This window comes from Salmo trutta, chromosome 21, assembly GCF_901001165.1.
Source record: "Salmo trutta chromosome 21, fSalTru1.1, whole genome shotgun sequence".
In the NCBI taxonomy this organism is placed as follows: domain Eukaryota; kingdom Metazoa; phylum Chordata; class Actinopteri; order Salmoniformes; family Salmonidae; genus Salmo; species Salmo trutta.
The window spans coordinates 29957964-29979913 of NC_042977.1; the positions used below are offsets into that span (position 1 = coordinate 29957964).

The 21950-nt window shown below is 40.6% G+C and overlaps 1 protein-coding gene across 1 annotated transcript in view; it reads left to right on the plus strand.

The window, feature by feature from the left end:
* LOC115157127 (tensin-3) overlaps positions 1-16902 on the plus strand; it is a 73621-nt gene extending 56719 nt beyond the window's left edge. The window contains exons 21-26 of the mRNA XM_029705105.1: positions 13377-13472; positions 13712-13789; positions 14589-14669; positions 14927-15110; positions 15271-15339; positions 15474-16902. Coding sequence (XP_029560965.1) covers positions 13377-13472; positions 13712-13789; positions 14589-14669; positions 14927-15110; positions 15271-15339; positions 15474-15648 — 683 coding nt within the window. The 3' untranslated portion in view covers positions 15649-16902. The remainder of the gene's footprint in view (positions 1-13376; positions 13473-13711; positions 13790-14588; positions 14670-14926; positions 15111-15270; positions 15340-15473) is intronic.
* The last annotated feature ends 5048 nt before the right edge of the window (positions 16903-21950 follow it).

Below are 21950 nucleotides of genomic sequence, written 5' to 3' on the forward strand. Positions count from 1 at the left end.
TTAGAGGATTTCATATTATATGTGTCAGACACATAGTGTTCTATAATATACTTCAATCTGAATGTTTTGTTCACATAAGGTGCCTTATGTTACCGCTCCATCCTTTTCTTATATTTGTTTTCCTTTTTTTTCTTTTTTTAATTGAATATCCAAAACATACAATTTGCTTGCAGTGAAGTCGCTCAACAACTACACCACACCAGTCATCCAACAGACTCCCATTCAGTGCGACACACAGAAGCATCTAGGGTCAACGCCCTGCTCAAGGGCACGTCGACAGATCTCCCACAAGGACAAAATAAAACGGGGACACAAACCCTCCAGGATCCCCCTACAGTTCCCCATAGCTGTCTCTCAACCATCCGAGACCCCTCCCACAGTCACCCCCCCAAGAAAAATAAATATTTTTTAAATATTTTTTTATTCCATTCCCCACCCCCAAGAACCCCACCCCCCAATGCACCAACAACCAAGAAAATGAACTCATGAGAAAAAGAAAAAGACAAAAGAAAACAGAAAACAACAATGCAAAAAAAAAACAAGGGACATCAAGGACAACTAAAATCATAACAGCAAGGCCAACTGTATATGTTTGAGTGCATGTCTGGCACTATTTACATACGTGTGTGTCCTTGTATGTGTGTATTTGAATGAGAGTGTGTGTATATGGATGTGTACAAACTTCCTAATCCTAATCCTTTTCTTTAGGCTAAAATACACAGGCTACAATAGTGTTTTATGAAACGTTACTAACATTATAGAAATAACTACACATTCTAGCTATACCAATAACACCAATAATCAATGCAAATATCCAATGTTGCTACTTGCAAGTAATGTCCAGCAGCAGTAAGGCCATCCCTTTCTTGCTCGTGTGCATCTTCTACTAAAACAAGTCCACGTGCTGAACAGCAACTAGCCATGTTGGAGTCCATTTCAGTGGGGGATGGGCAGTGCTGGCAATGTACAGTGCATTCGGAAAGTACTCAGACCCCTTCACCTTTTCCACATTTTGTTACGTTACAGCCTTATTCTAAAATGAATTAAATTACCTTTTCCCTCATCAATCTACACACAATAGCCCATAATGATAAAACGAAAACAGGTTTTTAGAAATGTATTTAAAATAAAAAACATAAATACCTTATTCAGACCCTTTGCTATGAGCCTCGAAATTGAGCTCAGGTGCATCCTGATTCCATTGATCATCCTTGAGATGTTTCTACAACTAGATTTGGAATGGCACACACCTGTCTATATAAGGTCCAACAGTTGACAGTGCATGTCAGCAAAAACCAAGCCATGAGGTCAAAGGAATTGTCCGTAGAGTGCCGAGACAGGATTGTGTTGAGGCACAGATCTGCGGAAGGATACCAAAAAAATTCTGCAGCATTGAAGGTCCAAAAGAACACAGTGGCTTCCATCGTTCTTAAATGGAAGAAGTTTGGTTGCAACAAGACTCTTGCCAGAGCTGGTCACCCGGCCAAACTTCACAATCGGGGGAGAAGGGCCTTGGTAAGGGAGGTGACTTGGAACCCGATGGTCACTCTGACAGAGCTCCAGAGTTCCTCTATGGAGATGGGAGAACCTTCCAGAAGGACAACCATCTTTGCAGCACTCCATCAATCAGGTCTTTATGGTAGAGTGGCCAGATGGAAGCCACTCCTCAATAAAAGGCACATGACAGCCCACTTGGAGTTTGACAAAAGAGCACCTAAAGACTTTCGGACCATGAGAAACAAGATTCTCTGGTCTGATGTAACCAAGATTGAACTCCTCGGCCTGAATGCCAAGCATCACGTCTGGAGGAAACCTGGCACCGTCCCTGCGGTGAAGCATGGGGGTAGCAGCATCATGCAGTGGAGATGTTTTTCCACGACAGGGACTGGGAGGCTAGTCAGGATCGAGGGGAAGATGAACGGAGCAAAGTACAGAGAGATCGTTGGTGAGAACCTGCTCCCGAGTGCTCAGGACCTCAGACTGGGGTAAAGGTTGACCTTCCAACAGGACAATGACCCTAAGCACACAGCCAAGACAACGCAGGAGTGGCTTCGGGACAAGTCTCTGAATGTCCTTGAGTGGCCCAGCCTGAGCCTGGACTTGAACTCGATCTAACATCTCTGGAGAGACCTGAAAACAGCTGTGCAGCGACATTCCCCATCCAACCTGACAGAGCTTGAGAGGATCTGCAGAGAAGAATTGGAGAACCTCCCCAAATACAGGTGTGCCAAGTAGAGGTCGACCGATTTATGATTTTTCACCGCCGATACCGATACCGATTATTGGAGGCCCAAAAAAGGTCGATGCCGATTATTCGGCCGATTTTTATTTATTTATTTGTAATAATGTCAATTAAAACAATACTGAATGAACACTTATTTTAACTTAATATAATACATCAATAAAATCAATTTAGCCTCAAATAAATAATGAAACATATTCAATTTGGTTTAAATAATGCAAAAACAAAGTGTTGGAGAAGAAAGTAAAAGTGCAATACAGTGGGGGGAAAAAGTATTTGATCCTCTGCTGATTTTTTGTATGTTTGCCCACTGACAAAGAAAGGATCAGTCTATAATTTTAATGGTAGGTTTATTTGAACAGTGAGAGACAAAATAACAACAAAAAAATCCAGAAAAACGCATGTCAAAAATGTTATAAATTGATTTGCATTTTAATGAGGGACATAAGTATTTGACCCCCTCTCAATCAGAAAGATTTCTGGCTCCCAGGTGTCTTTTATACAGGTAACGAGCTGAGATTAGGAGCACACTCTTAAAGGGAGTGCTCCTAACCGCAGCTTGTTACCTGTAAAAAAGACACCTGTCCACAGAAGCAATCAATCAATCAGATTCCAAACTCTCCACCATGGCCAAGACCAAAGAGCTCTCCAAGGATGTCAGGGACAAGATTGTAGACCTACACAAGGCTGGAATGGGCTACAAGACCATCGCCAAGCAGCTTGGTGAGAAGGTGACAACATTTGGTGCGATTATTCGCAAATGGAAGAAACACAAAAGAACTGTCAATATCCCTCGGCCTGGGGCTCCATGCAAGATCTCACCTCGTGGAGTTGCAATGATCATGAGAACGGTGAGGAATCAGCCCAGAACTACACGGGAGGATCTTGTCAATGATCTCAAGGCAGCTGGGACCATAGTCACCAAGAAAACAATTGGTAACACACTACGCCATGAAGGACTGAAATCCTGCAGCGCCCGCAAGGTCCCCCTGCTCAAGAATACATATACATGCCTGTCTGAAGTTTGCCAATGAACATCTGAATGACTCAGAGGACAACTGGTGAAAGTGTTGTGGTCAGATGAGACCAAAATGGAGCTCTTTGACATCAACTCAACTCGCCGTGTTTGGAGGAGGAGGAATGCTGTCTATGACCCCAAGAACACCATCTCCACCGTCAAACATGGAGGTGGAAACATTATGCTTTGGGGGTGTTTTTCTGCTAAGGGGACAGGACAACTTCACCGCAACAAAGGGACGATGGACGGGGCCATGTACCGTCAAATCTTGGGTGAGAACCTCCTTCCCTCAGCCAGGGCATTGAAAATGGGTCATGGATGGGTATTCCAGCATGAAAATGAACCCAAACACACGGCCAAGGCAACAAAGGAGTGGCTCAAGAAGAAGCACATTAAGGTCCTGGAGTGGCCTAGCCAGTCTCCAGACCTTAATCCCATAGAAAATCTGTGGAGGGAGCTGAAGGTTTGAGTTGCCAAACGTCAGCCTCGAAACCTTAATGACTTGGAGAAGATCTGCAAAGAGGAGTGGGACAAAATCCCTTCTGAGATGTGTGCAAACCTGGTGGCCAACTACAAGAACCGTCTGACCTCTGTGATTGCCAACACGGGTTTTGCCACCAAGTACTAAGTCATGTTTTGCAGAGGGGTCAAATACTTATTTCCCTCATTAAAATGCAAATCATTTTATAACATTTTTGACATGCGTTTTTCTGGATTTTTTTGTTGTTATTCTGTCTCTCACTGTTCAAATAAACCTACTATTAAAATTATAGACGGATCATTTCAATGTAAGTGGGCAAACGTACAAAATCAGCAGGGGATCAAATACTTTTTCCCCCCACTGTATGTGCCATGTAAAAAAAGCTAACGTTTTAGTTCCTTGCTCAAAATATGAGAACATATGAAAGCTGGTGGTTCCTTTTAAAATGAGTATTCAATATTCCCAGGTAAGACGTTTTAAGTTGTAGTTATTATAGGAATTATAGGACTATTGACTATTTTGACTATTGGATGTTCTTATAGGCACTTTAGTATTGCCAGTGTAACAGTATAGCTTCTGTCCCTCTCCTCGCCCCTGACCATGCTGCTGCTCCAGTTCCCACTGTTCTGCCTGCGGCTACGGAACCCTGACCTGTTCACCGGACGTGCTTGTTGCACCCTCGACAACTACTATGATTATTATTATTTGACCATGCTGGTCATTTATGAACATTTTAACATCTTGACCATGTTCTGTTATAATATCCACCCGGCACAGCCAGAAGAGGACTGGCCACCCCTTATAGCCTGGTTCCTCTCTAGGTTTCTTCCTAGGTTTTTGGCCTTTCTAAGGAGTTTTTCCTAGGGAGTTTTTCCTAGCCACCGTGCTTCTTTCACATGCATTGCTTGCTGTTTGGGGTTTTAGGCTGGGTTTCTGTACAGCACTTTGAGATTTCAGCTGATATACGAAGGGCTATATAAATAAATTTGATTTGATTTGATTTACCTGGGCTCGAACCAGGAACACATCGACAACAGCCACCCTCGAAGCATCGTTATCCATCACTCCACAAAAGCCGCGGCCCTTGCAGAGCAAGGGGAACAACTACTCCAAGTCTCAGAGCGAGTGACGTCACCGATTGAAACGCTATTAGCGCGCACCCCGCTAACTTGCTAGCCATTTCACATCAGTTACACCAGCCTAATCTCGGGAGTTGATAGGCTTGAAGTCATAAACAGCTCAATGCTTGAAGCACAGCGAAGAGCTGCTGGAAACCGCACGAAAGTGCTGTTTGAATGAATGCTTACGAGCCTGCTGCTGCCTACCATCGCTCAGTCAGACTTCTCTATCAAATATCAAATCATAGACTTAATTATAACATAATAACACATAGAAATACGAGCCTTTGGTCATTATTATGGTAAAATCCGGAAACTATCATTTCGAAAACAAAACGTTTATTCTTTCAGTGAAATACGGAACTGTTCCATATTTTATCTAACGGGTGGCATCCCTAAGTCTAAATATTGCTGTTACATTGTACAACCTTCAATGTTATGTCATAATTATGTACAATTCTGGCAAATTAATTACGGTCTTCGTTAGGAATAAATGGACTTCACACAGTTTGCAACGAGCCAGGCGGCCCAAACTGCTACATATACCCTGACTGCTTGCACAGAATGCAAGAGAAGTGACACAATTTCCCTAGTTATAAGAAATTCATCTTAGCAGGCAATATTAACTAAATTTGCAGGTTTAAAAATATATACTTGTGTATTGATTTTAAAGAAAGGCATTGATGTTTATGGTTAGGTACACATTGGTGCAATGACAGTGCTTTGTTTCGTGAATGCACTTGTTAAATCATTACCCGTTTGGTGAAGTAGGCTGTGATTCGATGAGAAATTAACAGGCACCGCAACGATTATATGCAACGCAGGACACGCTACATAAACTAGTAATATCATCAACCATGTGTAGTTAACTAGTGATTATGTTAAGATTGATTGTTTTTTATAAGATAAGTTTAATGCTAGCTAGCAACTTACCTTGGCTTCTTGCTGCCCTCGCATAACAGGTAGTCAGCCTGCCACACAGGCTCCTCGTGGAGTGCAATGTAAGGCAGGTGGTTAGAGCGTTGGACTAGTAACCGGAAGGTTGCAAAAACGAATCCCCGAGTTTACAAGGTAAAAATCTGTCTTTCTGCCCCTGTACAAGGCAGTTAACCCACCGTTCTTAGGCCGTCATTGAAAATAAGAATGTGTTCTTAACTGACTTGCCTAGTTAAATAAAGGTGTAAAAAAATACATGTTTAAAAATCGGCCACAATCGGTGTCCAAAAATACCGATTACCGAGTGTTATGAAACTTGAAATCGGCCCTAATTAATCGGCCATTCCGATTAATCGATCGACCTCTAGTGCCAAGCTTGTAGCGTCATACCCAAGATTCGAGGCTGTAATAGCTGCCAAAGGTGCTTCAACAAAGTACTGATTAAAGGGTCTGAATACTTACAATATGTAAATGTAATATAAAAAAATTGTATTTACCTTTTTTTGCAAATAATTCTAAAAACATGTTTTTTGCTTAGTAATGTGTAGTATTGTGTATAGATTGATGAGGGAAAAACACAATTTAATCAATTTTAGAATAAGGCTGTTATGTTTCAAAATATGGAAATTAGTCAAGCAGTCTGAATACTTTCCAAATGCACTGTATATGTGACTTAAATACTATCAGCATAGATTGAAGGTGATGCTGTTGAATGATAAAGACCTATTCAGTTGTTTACCAGATCGACACAAACGTTCAGTGCACCGGTAGATCGCGTGTGCCTTGTATGCAAGCTGCGCACGAACAATGTGTTGTCTGGGGGGGGGGGGTTGAACTTTTTGTTTTTTTGCCATGGGGAGAAAGAAGAATTTGCAGTTTTATAGCTAATCTCATGCTATTTACACATTTTACCATTTGTCTGAGAAAATGTTGCAGTTTTAAAGCAAATTTCCTGTAATAAAAAAAAAACATTTAATATGTTTCCTGTAGAACATGAGAAATGATGAGACAAGATAAAGTTGCCTGGTTTCAGGATAAGTTATCTCAATAGAATGTAATAAACATATTTTTTCCAAAAGAATAAAGGGTCAATTATCTGGTTCATAAGAATGCTTGGTAGAAAAATATACATTCACATATTTTTATATCCTATGTTCAGTCTCTTTAACAGTACATATACAGAGCCTTCAGAAAGTATTCACAACCCTTTACTTTTTCCACATTTTGTTGCGTTACAGCCTGAATTTAAAATGGATTACATTGAGATTGTTTTTGGTCACTGGGCTACACACAATACCCCATAATGTCAAAGTAGAATAATGTATATATGTATATTTTTAAACATTTTTACAAATTAATTAAAAATGAAAAGCTAAAATATCTTGAGTCAATAAGTATTTAACCCCTGTGTTATGTAAAGCCTAAATCAGTTCAGGAGTAAAGATTTGCTTAACAAGTCACATAATAAGTTGCATGGACTCTGTGTGCCATAATAGTGTTTAACATGAGTTTTAAATGACTATCTTATCTCTGTACCCCACATATGCAATGATCTGTAAGGTTCCTCAATCGAGCAGTGAATTACAAACACAGATTTATCCACAAAGACCAGGAAGGTTTTCCAATGCCTCGCAAAGAAGGGCACTTATTGGTAACAGACATTGAATATCCCTTTGAGCGTGGTGACGTTATTAATTACACTTTGCATGGTGTATCAATACACTACACCCAGTCACTACAAAGATACTGGCGTCCTTCCTAACTCGGTTGCCGGAGAGGAAGGAAACTGCTCAGGGATTTCACCATGAGGCCAATGGTGACTTTAAAAAAGTTACAGAGTTTAATGGCTGTGATAGGAGAAAACTGAGGATGGAGCAACAGTATTGTAGTTAACTCCACAGTTACTACACCAGTGGTGTAAAGTACTTAAGTAAAAAAAAAAAAGAATTGTGCCATCTGGTTTGCTTCATTTAAGGAATTTGAAATGGTTTATACTTTTACTTTTGATACTTAAGTATATTTAAAAACAAATACTTTTAGACTCTTACTCAAGTAATATTTTACTGGGGGGCTTTCACATTTTCTATTAAGGTACCTTTACTTTCACTTAAGTATGACAATTGAGTACTTTTTCCAGTGGTGAAAACAAGAAAGCTTGTACAGAATAAAAATATTCCAAAACATGCATCCTGTTTGCAACAAGGCACTGAAGTAATACTGCAAATAATGTGGCAAAGCAGTTAACTTTTTGTGCTGAATACAACGTTTTATGTTTGGGACAAATCCAGTACATCACATTACTGAGTACCACTCTCTATATTTTAAAGCATAGTGGTAGCTGCATCATGTTATGGGTATGCTTGTAATCGTTAAGGACTGGGGAGTTTTTCAGGATAAAAAATAAACAGAACGGTGCTAAGCAAGCACAGGCAAAACCGTTGAGGAAAAACTGGTTCAGTCTGCTTTCCAACAGACACTGGGAGATTAATTCACCTTTCAGCAGGGACAAATATACACTGGAGTTGCTTAGCAATAAGACACCAATAAGACAGTAAATGTTCCTGAGCCGAGTTACAGTTTTGACTCAAATCTACTTGAAAATCTATGGCAAGACTTGAAAATGGTTGTCTAGCAATGATCAACAACCAATCTGACAGAGCTTGGAAAATTTTGAAAATAATAATGTGCAAATGTTGCACAATTCTGGTGTGGAAAGCTCTTGGAGACTTCATCCACTTTGAATTCAGGCTGTAACATAACAAAATGTGGAATAATTCGAGGGCTATGAATACTTTCTGAAGGCACTAAGTAATTGCAATTCAACTAATTAGTATCTGTACCAAAATAAAGGCAATTCACTTACAAACAGTGCAAAAGGTGTGCTATCTACCATGTAAAACCATCAAATTGTATGTATATTTGTCCAACACATCTCAACAGTGTAAACATAAATGTTACCCGATAGTACATAATCGACCACAGTGACTCCCACTAGCCGTGTTACAGCTAATAGTAAAATACATGAACGGCTAAGCAGAAATTATCAGTAAGTGTAAAAACAAAAAAGCAATATGTACCATAAACTTTTTGGAGAATGTAACATTTATCTCGACATGTAATACCCCTGTCTGTTAGGTTTATGTACTCTTGTTTGTATATTTCAGTTTTTGTATTTGTTGTATTGTTCATAATAATAATAATAATAATAATAATAAAGCTATGGCTAAACTAGCGTTTAGCGTAAGGCTAGGCTAGCTAGTGAGCTTTCTAAAACAAATAACTAAAACATCTAACTACAAGGATTCAATAATGCAACATATATGTATCTAAATCTGAGCCATCGTATAATCAAATGAAGTCATCCAGAGGTAAAAAATATATATTTATAACTTGTCTGCAGTGTAATTTTGTTAGGTTCACCTCCATGTTAAATCTTTTCCACCAAGTGTGGTTCATTACTTATAATGGGGAGACTTAGCATTTTCTAGCTTCAACTGAAACTAATCTGTAAAACAGGAGAAATTATGAGATGAGAAAATTGACGAGTTTCAGGAACAGTTCTCTCAATAGAATGAGGAAGTGAGGTCACAATCACCAGTGTAAAGGTCACCAACCAACAGATGGTGCCAATGCATTTCAGTGCATATTAATGCATAAACCTGGAGAACTCCAATAGTGATATCAAAGTAATAAAAATCACAACTCACAAATAATACACTTTTTTTATATATAAATATATAAACACAAAACTGTGACCGTACATGTTGTTAGTGCGGTGGGGTTGGGGTGCTCAAATGCCAAGTGAAGTTTACTCCCAAACTGGCCTGCAAAACCACACCCTTCATTATCATATTTCCCAGCATGCTCTATTGCAGTTATATTTGTAGAATTGCTTCTTTCAATATCTCTATTTTTGAATATACATTGATTAATTAATTAATCTATTAATTTATCTTATGCTACACAAAGATAAATAACATACACTTTTCTAAACTAATCCAATCTGTTAGTTGGATTTAATGTACCTGTTACTGAAATGGTTGTTCCAGTTTAGATGTTTTAGTTGTGGTTATTTTTTCATATTTCTAACCCTGGCAGTATTTCTGAATGCAGATTATGGGATTCCACTCCGGCTACATTTTTGTTGAAATTACTTTACAAGTCAGCATAATGTGACTTGATGCTGGTTTTGCTTTAGTTTATCTTTGTCACCAGTTTCCAAAACACAGCAAAGGTTGTTCACCAGTGAAAACACAACAAGGGCTGGTCACCAGCGAAAACACAGCGAAGGCTGGTCTGCCAGCATAACTAGCTAGACCATGCTGGTCAGACCAGCTTGACCAGCTAGACCATGCTAATCTGCCAGCATAACCTGCAGGGGTGGGCAGTTCCAGTCCTCGAGGGCCTGATTGGTGTCACAGTTTTGCCCCAGCTCCAGCTAACACACCTGACTCCAATAATCACCTAATCATGATCTTCAGTTTAGAATGCGATTTGATTAATCAGCTGTGTTTGCTAGGGATGGAGAAAAAGTGTGACATCAATCAGGCCCCCGAGGACTGGAGTTGCCCACCCCTGATGCTGGTTGGCCAGCAGAACCAGTTAGACCAGGCTGGTCAGACCAGCATCCGACCAGCTTAGATCACCATGGACCAGATTGGAATTTATCCTGGTTTATGCAGTTTTTTTCAGCAGCACAGTTAATGTTTTATAAAGCACATTGAAATATATCCACAATTCAATTCAGAAATAGCCTGTCGTGCAATATTTTGCTTTGTTCATGGCATGCAGCTCTTCCTGGAACTAATGTATTTTTTTTAATGGCCGATGCCATTTCAAATCAAATCAAATTGTATTTGTCACATGCGCCGAATACAACAGGTGTAGACCTTTTCATGAAATGCTTACTTACAGGACCTTAACCAATAATGCAGTTCAAGAAATAGAGTTAAGAAAATATTTCCTAAATAAACTAAAGTAAAAAAATGTAATCTAATCAAAATGTAACACAAGAAAATTACATAACAATAACGAGGCTATATACAGGGAATACCGGTACCGAGTCAATATCCGGGGGTACAGGTTAGTCAAGGTAATTTGTAAAGTGACTATGCATAGATAATTAACAGCGAATATCAGAGGTGTAAAAACAATGTAAATAGTCCGGGTGGCCATTTGATTAATTGTTCAACAGTCTAATGGCTTGTGGGTAGAAGCTGTTAAGGAGCCTTTTGGTCCTAGATGTGGTGCTCATGTACCGCTTGCCGTGCGGTAGCAGAGAGAACAAACAGTCTATGACTTGGGTGACTGGAGTCTTTGGCATTTTTTTGGGCCTTCCTCTGACACCGCCTAGTATATAGGTCCTGGATGGCAGGAAGCTTGGCCCCAGGGATGTAGCGCCTTACAGTCAGATGCCGAGCAGTTGCCATACCAGGCGGTGATGAAACTGCTCAGGATGTTCTCAATGATGCAGCTGTAGAACTTTTTGAGGATCTGGGGACCCATGTCAAATATTTTCAGTCTCCTAAAGGGGAAAAGGTGTTATCGGGCCCTCTTAACAACTGTCTTGGTGTGTTTGGACCCTGATACTTCTTTGGTGATGTGGACACCAAGGAACTTGAAACTCTCGACCCGCTCCACTTCAGCCCCTTCGATGTTAATGGGGGCCTGTCCGGCCCTCCTTTTCCTATAGTCCACGATCAGCATTGAGGGAGAGGTTGTTGTCCTGGCACCACACTTCCAGGTCTCTGACCTCCTCCCTATAGGCTGTCTCATCGCTGTCGGTAATCAGGCCTACCACTGTTGTGTAGTCAGCAAACTTAATGATGGTGTTGGAGTCCTGCTTGGCCACGCAGTCGTGGGTGAACAGGGAGTACAGGAGGGTACTAAGCACACACCCCTGAGGGGCCCCTGTGTTGAGGATCAGTGTGGCAGATGTGTTGTTGCCTACCCTTACCACCTGGGGGCTGCCCGTCAGGAAGTCCAGGATCAAGTTGTAGAGGGAGGTGTTGAGTCCCAGGATCCTTAGCTTAGTGATGAGATTTGTGAGTGCTATGGTGTTGAACGCTGAGCTGTAGTCAATTAACAGCATTCTCACATAGGTGTTCCTTTTGTCCAGGTGGTAAAGGGCGGTGTGGAGTGTGATTGAGATTGTGTCATCTGTGGATCTGTTGGGGCGGTATGTGAGTCTGGCTATATTTCAATTGAAAACAAACATGAAGGACTTCTAAAGAAAAGACAAATCATTACGATAATCTCAAGTCATATTCAGACATATTTCTAGGAATAGGCCTACAGAACACTAAACTTGATATTTTCTTACCCCAAACTTCTACCCTAACTAGGGGTGTGACAGTCATGGAATTTTGGATAATTGTTATTGGTCATATTGGTCAGCCAAATGACCACGGTCACCGTTATAATTGATTGAATATATATATATATATATGTATATATATATATTTTTTTAAAGCTCCTCTCCTCCGATCCTGCTGCTGCAGGGAGGGGGGCGTTTCCTAGGCAACCAAAGACTTGTTTACTACAGCACCTTGCTTGTTTCAACAAGGAGCAACAAAGTTTAATCACGTTGTAATGAGTCCATGTTACCGCTGAAACGGACTCAACCGCACGAATGCCCAGCCGTCACATCTTCAGTCAGCTGTTCATTCCAAACAAATTTACGCTTATGATGGTTATTTTGTTTTCATGAATGTCTTCATCCAGAGTCGTCGATTACATAATTACACGGTAATTGTGCCAGCCCTAACCCTAACCCGAAGGAACATGATCAACTAATGTGAATACTCCTGGAATGTGTTGGTGTTGCTCTCTGGGAAAGAAAGAAAATGGGTGCTGATAGTAATCCTGTAAGGCCTCAGACACACCAATAGCGTTTTCTGGCCGAGAGTACTTAGCACCTGCGAACAGAGTGCCGGCCGTCAATTCCAAATCGAGTGTGCATCAATTTTACATGTAGAATCGAGTGAAAGTGTTGGCAGTCAGACATCTACAGCGGGTGGTCCCTAAAACACAGCACGCTGAACGACACTGGTGCCCCTATGCCCAGCCCAGAGCACAACCCACTGAGCCCTGACCCCTTTCTCCTTTTGTTCTGGTGTCACTCGCCCCCTAAGCTCGCAGCAGGCTAGCACCTATAGTAACATTATGACGCAGTCCCTCTCCACACCTTCAGCTTTACTTTGTGACTCCTTAAGAGATTGAATCCCGAGCCGGCTCCAGATGAAGGATTTTCTCAGGTCCCTTTGTACTGGAGGACATTCCTCAGATCCTCATGCCCCTCGGACACACTGTTGTTAAATCATAATACCACTTATCTCAGCAGTGATTGGATAAGATTTATGTAACTCTTAGAATTCAGGAATAGGAGTTAACAGGGGTAATAGAACTTAGACTCCGGTAACACAAACCCTAACCCTCATTACAGCCAACAGGTATAGTGCATTGTTACAGGTTATACGCATGTTATGAGCATTTATTAAATTACAGTGTATCACAAAGTTCTCTCTCTCTCTCTCTCTCTCTCTCTCTCTCTCTCTCTCTCTCTCTCTCTCTCTCTGATAGGAGGAGATCTGTCCAATGAGCTGGTCCGTCACTTCCTGATTGAGTGTACACAGAAAGGAGTTCGGTTGAAGGGCTGTCCCAATGAGCCCTACTTTGGTGAGTGTCTCTTCTCTAGCACACTTTACATACTCCATTGAGGACAGTGGTAAAACAGTGGGGACCTCTGCTGGTTACTCTGTGTAACCAGCGAAATAATTTGAAATGTTTCAGAGTTCCCTCTACTGGATAATCAACACAACTGCGCTTCAGACCTTCAGACCTTGTGTTGAAAGCTCATCACAACTCTAAATTGCTATGATGTTTATTGTATGTTTTCTATTGTTTTTGTTTTCCAGGAAGTTTAACAGCGTTGGTGTGCCAGCACTCAATCACTCCCCTGGCCCTGCCCTGCAAACTCATCATACCTGACAGAGGTGAGAAGCTACTTCTAAGTATCATCAACAGAACAGATTTTACATTCACAGAATAGAGAGTGTTGTATTTGACAAAACATATTGTGTCCTGTGGAAAAGCGAGTTAAATGAACACTACTCTCTCTTCTCTCATGGCAACTAAATGTGACAGGGCTATAAATTGCAGTGCAGTTTAGAATGATATATATATACAGTACCAGTCAAAAGTTTGGACACACCTACTCATTCAAGGGTTTTTCTAAATTGTTTACTATTTTCTACATTGTAGAATTATAGTGAAGACATCAAAACTATGAAATAACACATATGGAATCATGTAGTAACCAACAAAGTGTTAAACAAATCAAAATATATTTTATATTTGAGATTCTTCAAAGTAGCCACCCTTTGCCTTGTCAACTTAGATGAATTGCCTCTACATGGTAGCTATAAACCCACGTCATCTATGGCCTATTTATTGCCATACCTCCTCATGCCATTTGCACACACTGTATATAGACTTTATTTTTTTTCTATTGTGTTGACTGTACGCATGTTTATTCCATGTAACTCTGTGTTGTTGTTTCTGTCACACTGCTTTGCTTTAACTTGGCCAGGTCGCAGTTGTAAATGACAACTTGGTCTCAACTAGCTTACCTGGTTAAATAATGGTGAAATAAAAATTTTAAAAATAAAAATCAGTGGCAGGGCCAGTAGAGGGATAAATTCAGTGATATATCAATGCCTCCTTTATCCCTCCTTTATCACTTTCTTCATTACATTGTATAGAAAATCTTTTTATCCCCCCCAATGTCCATAGATCCTCTTGAAGACATGGTGGAGAATACTACTACACAATCTATCACCAACTCTGCTGCTGAGCTGCTCAAACAAGGAGCAGGTAGGACTTAAATCCTTTTACTAACCACAAATCATCATTACGCACATGTTTATACAGGTGTATGACTATTAGATGAATCAATGGGGATTATATTAAAGGCTCATCATGAAGTATTGGGCAACAACAACAACATCGGTTCCTTAGTGATTGTGTAGATAACATGTATTTGGTCTTGCAGTGTGTACTGTGTGGTTCCTGTGTGTGTTCAGTGTGTAGTGTGTGTTTCATCAGTGAGTAACGTGTGTGTTTCTCTGCAGCATGTAACGTGTGGTTCCTGGGCTCGGTGGAGATGGAGTCTCTGACGGGGTACCAGGCTGTGCAGAAGGCCACCAGTGTAACGCTGGGCTCAGACCCTCTGGGTTCAGACCCTCTGCCCACCTCCACCGTGGTCCACTTCAAAGTCTCCTCACAGGGTATCACCCTCACCGACAACCAGAGGAAGTGAGTCGTGGAGAATACACAGACAGACAGAAAGACAGACACACACGTAATATGTATGGTCACATTAGGAATGCATATAAAGGTAATATAAAATTATACATATATATATACAGTAATAATATGCATTTCTCTTTTTCCCTCCTCCCACTCTTCTTTCCAGGTTATTCTTCAGAAGGCATTATGCAGTGAACACTGTCATCTTCTGTGCATTGGACCCTCAAGATCGGAAGTGAGTAAAGATGCCAGAATGAACATAATTTGAAATAAGAGTACGGTGGGGTTAATATCATCACCTTTTACTGTTTGTATGATACCTTACTAACAGTATGTTCTTCTTGTGTTCTTTCCCCCAACCATTCTTAGGTGGAAAAAAGATGGCTGCACTTCAGCAAAGATCTTTGGCTTTGTGGCGAGGAAGACGGGCAGCGGGCAGGACAACGTGTGCCACCTGTTTGCCGAGCACGACCCCGAGCAGCCCGCCAGCGCCATTGTCAACTTCGTCTCCAAGGTGATGATTGGCTCCCAGAAGACCAAGTAGACCTGCCATGCTGCTAGCTGATTGGCTAATGGGGCTGTTTCTAAAACTGGAAACTGTATTGTACAACCCACAACCTGAGGGTTATGACCCAGGACTTAATCCGTTGGATACTGGAAGGCAGTGGAAAAGAGTTCCACCCACAGAACTAGAGTGAGTTCTGTGAGTCTCTATTTCTATGTTTCCACCACCTAAGAATGGGATACAATGAACAATGGATAACTGGACATTGGATAGATTTCTCTTGATAACGAGCATGCAAAGACTTATAAGTGCCAACTCCACCACCTATCCAAGTAAACTCCTAGTCACAGCACAGAGGGAGCTGTGGACCATCAGCAGGACAGGAAACTCAATCAAATCTTTCTTGAGTCGAATGAAAACTCAAAACTTCCTTTGACTTCATTTTCTAATAGACTCTCCTAATGATGAGCATTAGGGGTGTGTATGCAGGGAAACATAGAATACAACAGGTATATTATAACATGTGTATTTCATTTTCATTTATTGTTATAGAACTAATACAGGTGTTTGCATTTCTGTCTTGAAGGGGTTTACAGTTTTATGTATCCCAGCTCTTTACAAGTTAGTTACATATTCCTATTCTCAACATGCTCTGTATGGTGTGATACTATACTAAAGTTAGTTACATATTCCTATTCTCAACATGCTCTGTATGGTGTGATACTATACTAAAGTTAGTTACATATTCCTATTCTCAACATGCTCTGTATGGTGTGATACTATACTAAAGTTAGTTACATATTCCTATTCTCAACATGCTCTGTATGGTGTGATACTATACTAAAGTTAGTTACATATTCCTATTCTCAACATGCTCTGTATGGTGTGATACTATACTAAAGTTAGTTACATATTCCTATTCTCAACATGCTCTGTATGGTGTGATACTATACTAAAGTTAGTTACATATTCCTATTCTCAACATGCTCTGTATGGTGTGATACTATACTAAAGTTAGTTACATATTCCTATTCTCAACATGCTCTGTATGGTGTGATACTATACTAAAGTTAGTTACATATTCCTATTCTCAACATGCTCTGTATGGTGTGATACTATACTAAAGTTAGTTACATATTCCTCTTCTCAACATGCTCTGTATGGTGTGATATTATGCTAAAGACCCTAGAAGTCTGGCATGTAAGGGTTTGTCATGTCGAATATTTAACTAAAATGAAAGAAACAATATAAATAAAGCATTTCTCAAGCTATTAAAAAGGGTAATGAAAAATACATTAAATCATAACCTTTCCATACTTCATGAAAAAATATATTTTTTGTGAATGCATCAAATACTATTTTAAAAGTAATATCTATTGACTTCAAATATCCCTAAACTCATGTTTTACCATCCCAATCATTTCCCTTGAACTTTGATGTTGCTAACTCTGGAAACGTATGTGAGTTTAACCACTATCAAAACTATAATACACACAAATGCTATGATCTGGATTGGGAGTGTTAGGATGAATTAAACCACAGACCATTATTTTATGTAAACCCTAATATATTATATGATTAGTTTATCTAATTAGTTCATTACTTGTACTTCAAACTCCTTTATTACTTAATTCAGTAAAACTTTGTCTGGAAGAATGTTTAAACATTGATACATCACTGTTTGTTTTTCCTCTGGCTAATCTCAAAAATTGTTTTCAATTGTATTTTTGGTGGTATATTATTGCCTCTAACTATATATTGGAATGTCTCATTGTTAATATAAATATATATATATATATAATAAGGTGTCTTATTTATATATATATATATACATTAGAGGACATTTGTATTATATATTTCATTTGGAATTCATAACATTTTTTGTGTTGGAACAATAGGTGATTATTGAGCTAAATGGAAAAGTGCAAATGTATTAACATTGCCCACTCAATGCACTGTGTGAGCTCAATCAAGCGCAACTTTTAAAACACATTTTTGTCTAAATAGACTTTCCTGATCACTTATTTCTTTATGTCAAATAATCTGGACAGGGACCATCTAATCCAATACGGTTTTGTTGAAATATTATACAGTCATTGTTTATGTACATTTTCATTGTATTTTTTCATATTTTTCTCATGATGAGCTAGTTATACACTTTATATACAAAAGTATGTGGACACCCCTTCAAATTAGTGGATTCGGCTATTTCAGCCACACCCGTTGCTGACAGGTGTATAAAACGAAGCACACAGCCATGCAATCTCCATAGACAAACATTGGCGGTAGAATGGCCTTACTGAAGAGCTCAGTGACATTCAACGTGGCACCCTCATAGGATGCCACCTTTCCAACAAGTCAGTTCCTCAAATGTCTGCCCTGCTAGAGCTGCCCCGGTCAACTGTAAGTGCTGTTATAGTGAAGTGGAAACGTCTAGGAGCAACAGCAGCTCAGCCGTGAAGTGGTAGGCTACACAAGTTCACAGAACAGGTGCTGAGGCACGTAGTGCGTACAAATCGTCTGTCCTTGGTTGCAACACTCACTACCGAGTTCCAAACTGCCTATGGAAGCAACGTCAGCACAAGAACTGTTCGTCAGGAGCTTCAGGAAATGGGTTTCCATAGCTGAGAACTCACACACAAGCCTAAGATCACCATGCGCAATGCCAAGCGTCGGCAGGAGTGCAGTAAAGCTTGCCGCCATCGGACTCTGGAGCAGTGGAAATGCGTTATCTGGAGTGATGAATCACGCTTCACCATCTATCTGGCAGTCTGACAGACAAATCTGGGTTTGGCAGATGCCAGGAGAATGCTACCTGTCCCAATGTATAGTGCCAACTGTAAAGTTTGGCGGAGGAGGAATAACGGTCTGGGCTGTTTTTTTGTTTTTTTTCCCATTGAAGGGAAATCTTAACGCTACAGCATACAATGACATTGTAGACGATTCTGTGCTTCCATCTTTGTGGCAACAATTTGGGGAAGGCCCTTTCCTGTTTCAGCATGACAATGCCCCCATGCACAAAGCGAGGTCCATAAAGAAATGGTTTGTCGAGATTGCTGTGGAAGAACTGCGAGCCAGACCTAATCGCCCAACACCAGTGCCCGACCTCACTCATGCTCTTGTGGCTGAATGGAAGCAAGTCCCCACAACAATGTTCCAACATCTAGTGGAAAGACTTCCCAGAAGAGTGGAGGCTGTTATAGCAGCAAAGGAGGGACCAACTCTATATTAATGCCCATGATTTTGGAATGAGATGTTCAACGAGCAGGTGTCCACATACTTTTGGTCATGTAGTGTATCATCTACAGTCTGTACCTCATAATACCTTTACTATCTCACATTTGGAATAATAATAAAGTGTCATATTGATCCTGCAGCAAGTGACATGAACAGTTTGTTTGTATATTAGAAATTACATTTTCAATGTTAGATGTAAATAAACAAAAGGGAAAAGTAATGTCATTAGAACATTTATTTATTCTCAAAAAGTAGAGAGAGGGAGAGAGAGAGAGAGAAAGAGAGAGAGAGCGAGAGAGAGAGAGATCTGACTTTCAATTCAGGTACCACAGAATGATAGAGAGATTTGTTGAGTTTGGCAGTATGTCTGATTTGTATGTCTGTTGTTCCACCAGGAAACCAGAAGAGGGTGCTAGTAACACACAAATCCTTAAGAGTCTAAACCGGGGGGAGGGGAGTTCTACTAAGCCAACATATGGAATTGTTTTAAGATGGTCATACCATGTACCATTAGCTATTAGATTTAGAATTTTAGGACCACTTTAGCTATCAAAAATATAAAAAAATGATTTGATGAAACATTGAATTTGGCCTTACTGCTATTAGCCCATAGAACCTAACACATTGAACAGATTCATACATGGAAAAACAGATAGTCATAAAAAAACCTAAGATAGTCTGTCTTGAAGTGTCTGTCCTATATCTGAGAGAAATAAGAAAGATCAGAAAACTATTAAAAAAAATTACACATATTTAACAAATTTCTTTAGGCACTAAACTACTTCCACATATACTTCCATAAAATGTTTTAACTGGTACAAGTCTTGTGAGGCATGTGTGTACATCCATAGAGGGGTCATATTAGCGTTTAGCCCAAACTGTTCGGGCGCAAAACAGAAGTTGGCAGATCAGAGGGAACCGAGTTCAGACGGGGGGGGTTTATGAGAGTCTCCTCTTTCGTTAGAGTGGTCATATTAGTTTGGATGCTACAAACGTTTTCGTGAGAAGACCAATTTTCTGAATATCTCATGGTCTGACAAACACTGCTATAGCTCGGCCACCTTCCACCGAAGATGCGGAAGGCCGCCATTGGCTGATGCAGTGGATTGAGACGCAGCCCATGCAAAAAAAACTGATATCTCTTTCTTAAACAGACGGATATCGATGGGCATTTTTTTTATTGTGCTAATTAGATTTCCACGGGGGGCACGGACATCGCATCTAGGGGGTATGTCAGCTAACCTGCACAGGGAATATTTCGGAGAAAGGGTAAGAGAGATTGGATCACAAAAATAGAACACACAGACATACATACTTGCACAAAAGCAGTATTAAAAGAATGATTGATTAGAAGATGATCTGTCCTGGATTGTCATATGACTCTGTCCTTCCTGGATTGGCTTGTGCACTGGATCGCTCCTGGATTGTCTTGTGCACTCACTGCACTGTGTTGGTCCTGGATCGTCTTGTACACTGTATTGATCCTGAATCGTCTTGTGTACTGTATCAGTCCTGGATTGTCTTGTGCGCTGTGTCAGTCCTGGATTGTCTTTTGCACTGTTGGTCCTGGATCATCAAGACTATCGCTGCAAATCGTGCAAATGTTGATGATGTCACAAGGCAGTTTATTGTCTGATTGGATGATGAACCCTAAAGACAACACAGGAACGTGTCATTTAACACTTGGAGAAATCAGGACGTGTTCCTCTGCTCTCTCTGGGCGGTGCACGTCTGGACAGGTCTGTCTTTGACTGGCCCGGTGGTGAGACTGAGGTACAAATTGCAGGGTGAGGAGAGTGGAGGAGAGGGGGAAGGTGGGAAGGGAGAGAAACCCCCTACTGTCCTTGGACAGGTGGTGAAAGTGAAGAATTCCCGGGGAGGGGAGGAAGGGAGTGTAGGTGTCTTATTTAGTCTGAGTGGGCCACAGAGAAAAAGGAATTTGGGGAATCCAAAGTCCGGAGAAGCAGACAATACTAAAATAATAGAAGGGAATTCTCTGGGGAGGGTAGATGTTTTATGAGAACAGATTGTGAGATTGCAATATTTCAGACAAGTAATAATAGCATCCTCGTTTTCATTTAACAGAGAGACAGAAAGAGAAAGAGAAAGAGACAGAGAGAGAGAGAGAGAGAGAGAGAGAGAGAGAGAGAGAGAGAGAAATTCCCACTTATTGTATGTATTGAGCACATTGTCCATAAGTTTCCATTACAGGGTTCAACGCGTGCACCTTTCATAAGATCTATCCAGTAGTCTCTTGTACAGAATAACATACATCATAATTACAGACTACAGAATACACTGGAGAGAGAGAGAGACCTCTCGTTGAATTTCCATGCATATTGTTCATAATATATTGGGTTCAATCAATTCTAGGAAATACTGTAATTTCTCAGAATACACTGGATACTGACCAGGAATTCCTCAACTACCACCACTATTCTGGAACCTCCTACCTTCTGACCCTAAACACAAACCCAATCCCCACTGATGAGTCTCAAACAGGGCAGGGCATAATCGCTGCCATTGTCTTGTGTGTTCTGACCTGCTCAAGCGCCCGTTGCAGACACTGATTAGGGCTGTCACACGTACAGTAATAATAAATCGAGCTCTGCCAAACAATTTCACAAGTTTGCACAAGGCTGTTTCTGGGAGGAGCTCTTCAAGTCTGGATTGGTAAGTGGTGGCCCCAGTTCCATAGAACTTTTCCTCCTCCCTGCTCCCCTTCTCCCTCCCTCCATTCACTTGTTGTTTAATTAGGGAGGAGAGGAGGAGGGGATGAAGAGGGAGGGGAGGTCCCCTTTTGGAGGAAGAACAAAGGTAGCGACGCAGAAATAGAAAGTTCAATTTTGGGATCGCTGCACAATGCCATGCACTGTTTGATTTTGGGCCGTCTTTGCCACCCAGCGTCATGTAAATTTATTTTAAGGGTTACTGGATGCCATTTACCCTACTCTGCAGGAGCTATAGTGTTAGAATTATACATTACCCTAGAGGTTATATAGATGTAAAGCAGTGTGCAGATCAAAGGCTTTTACTAATCATATGTAACCAATAACCGTGCAACAAATGTAGGCCTAGATTATATTTTTACCATTACAGAGATG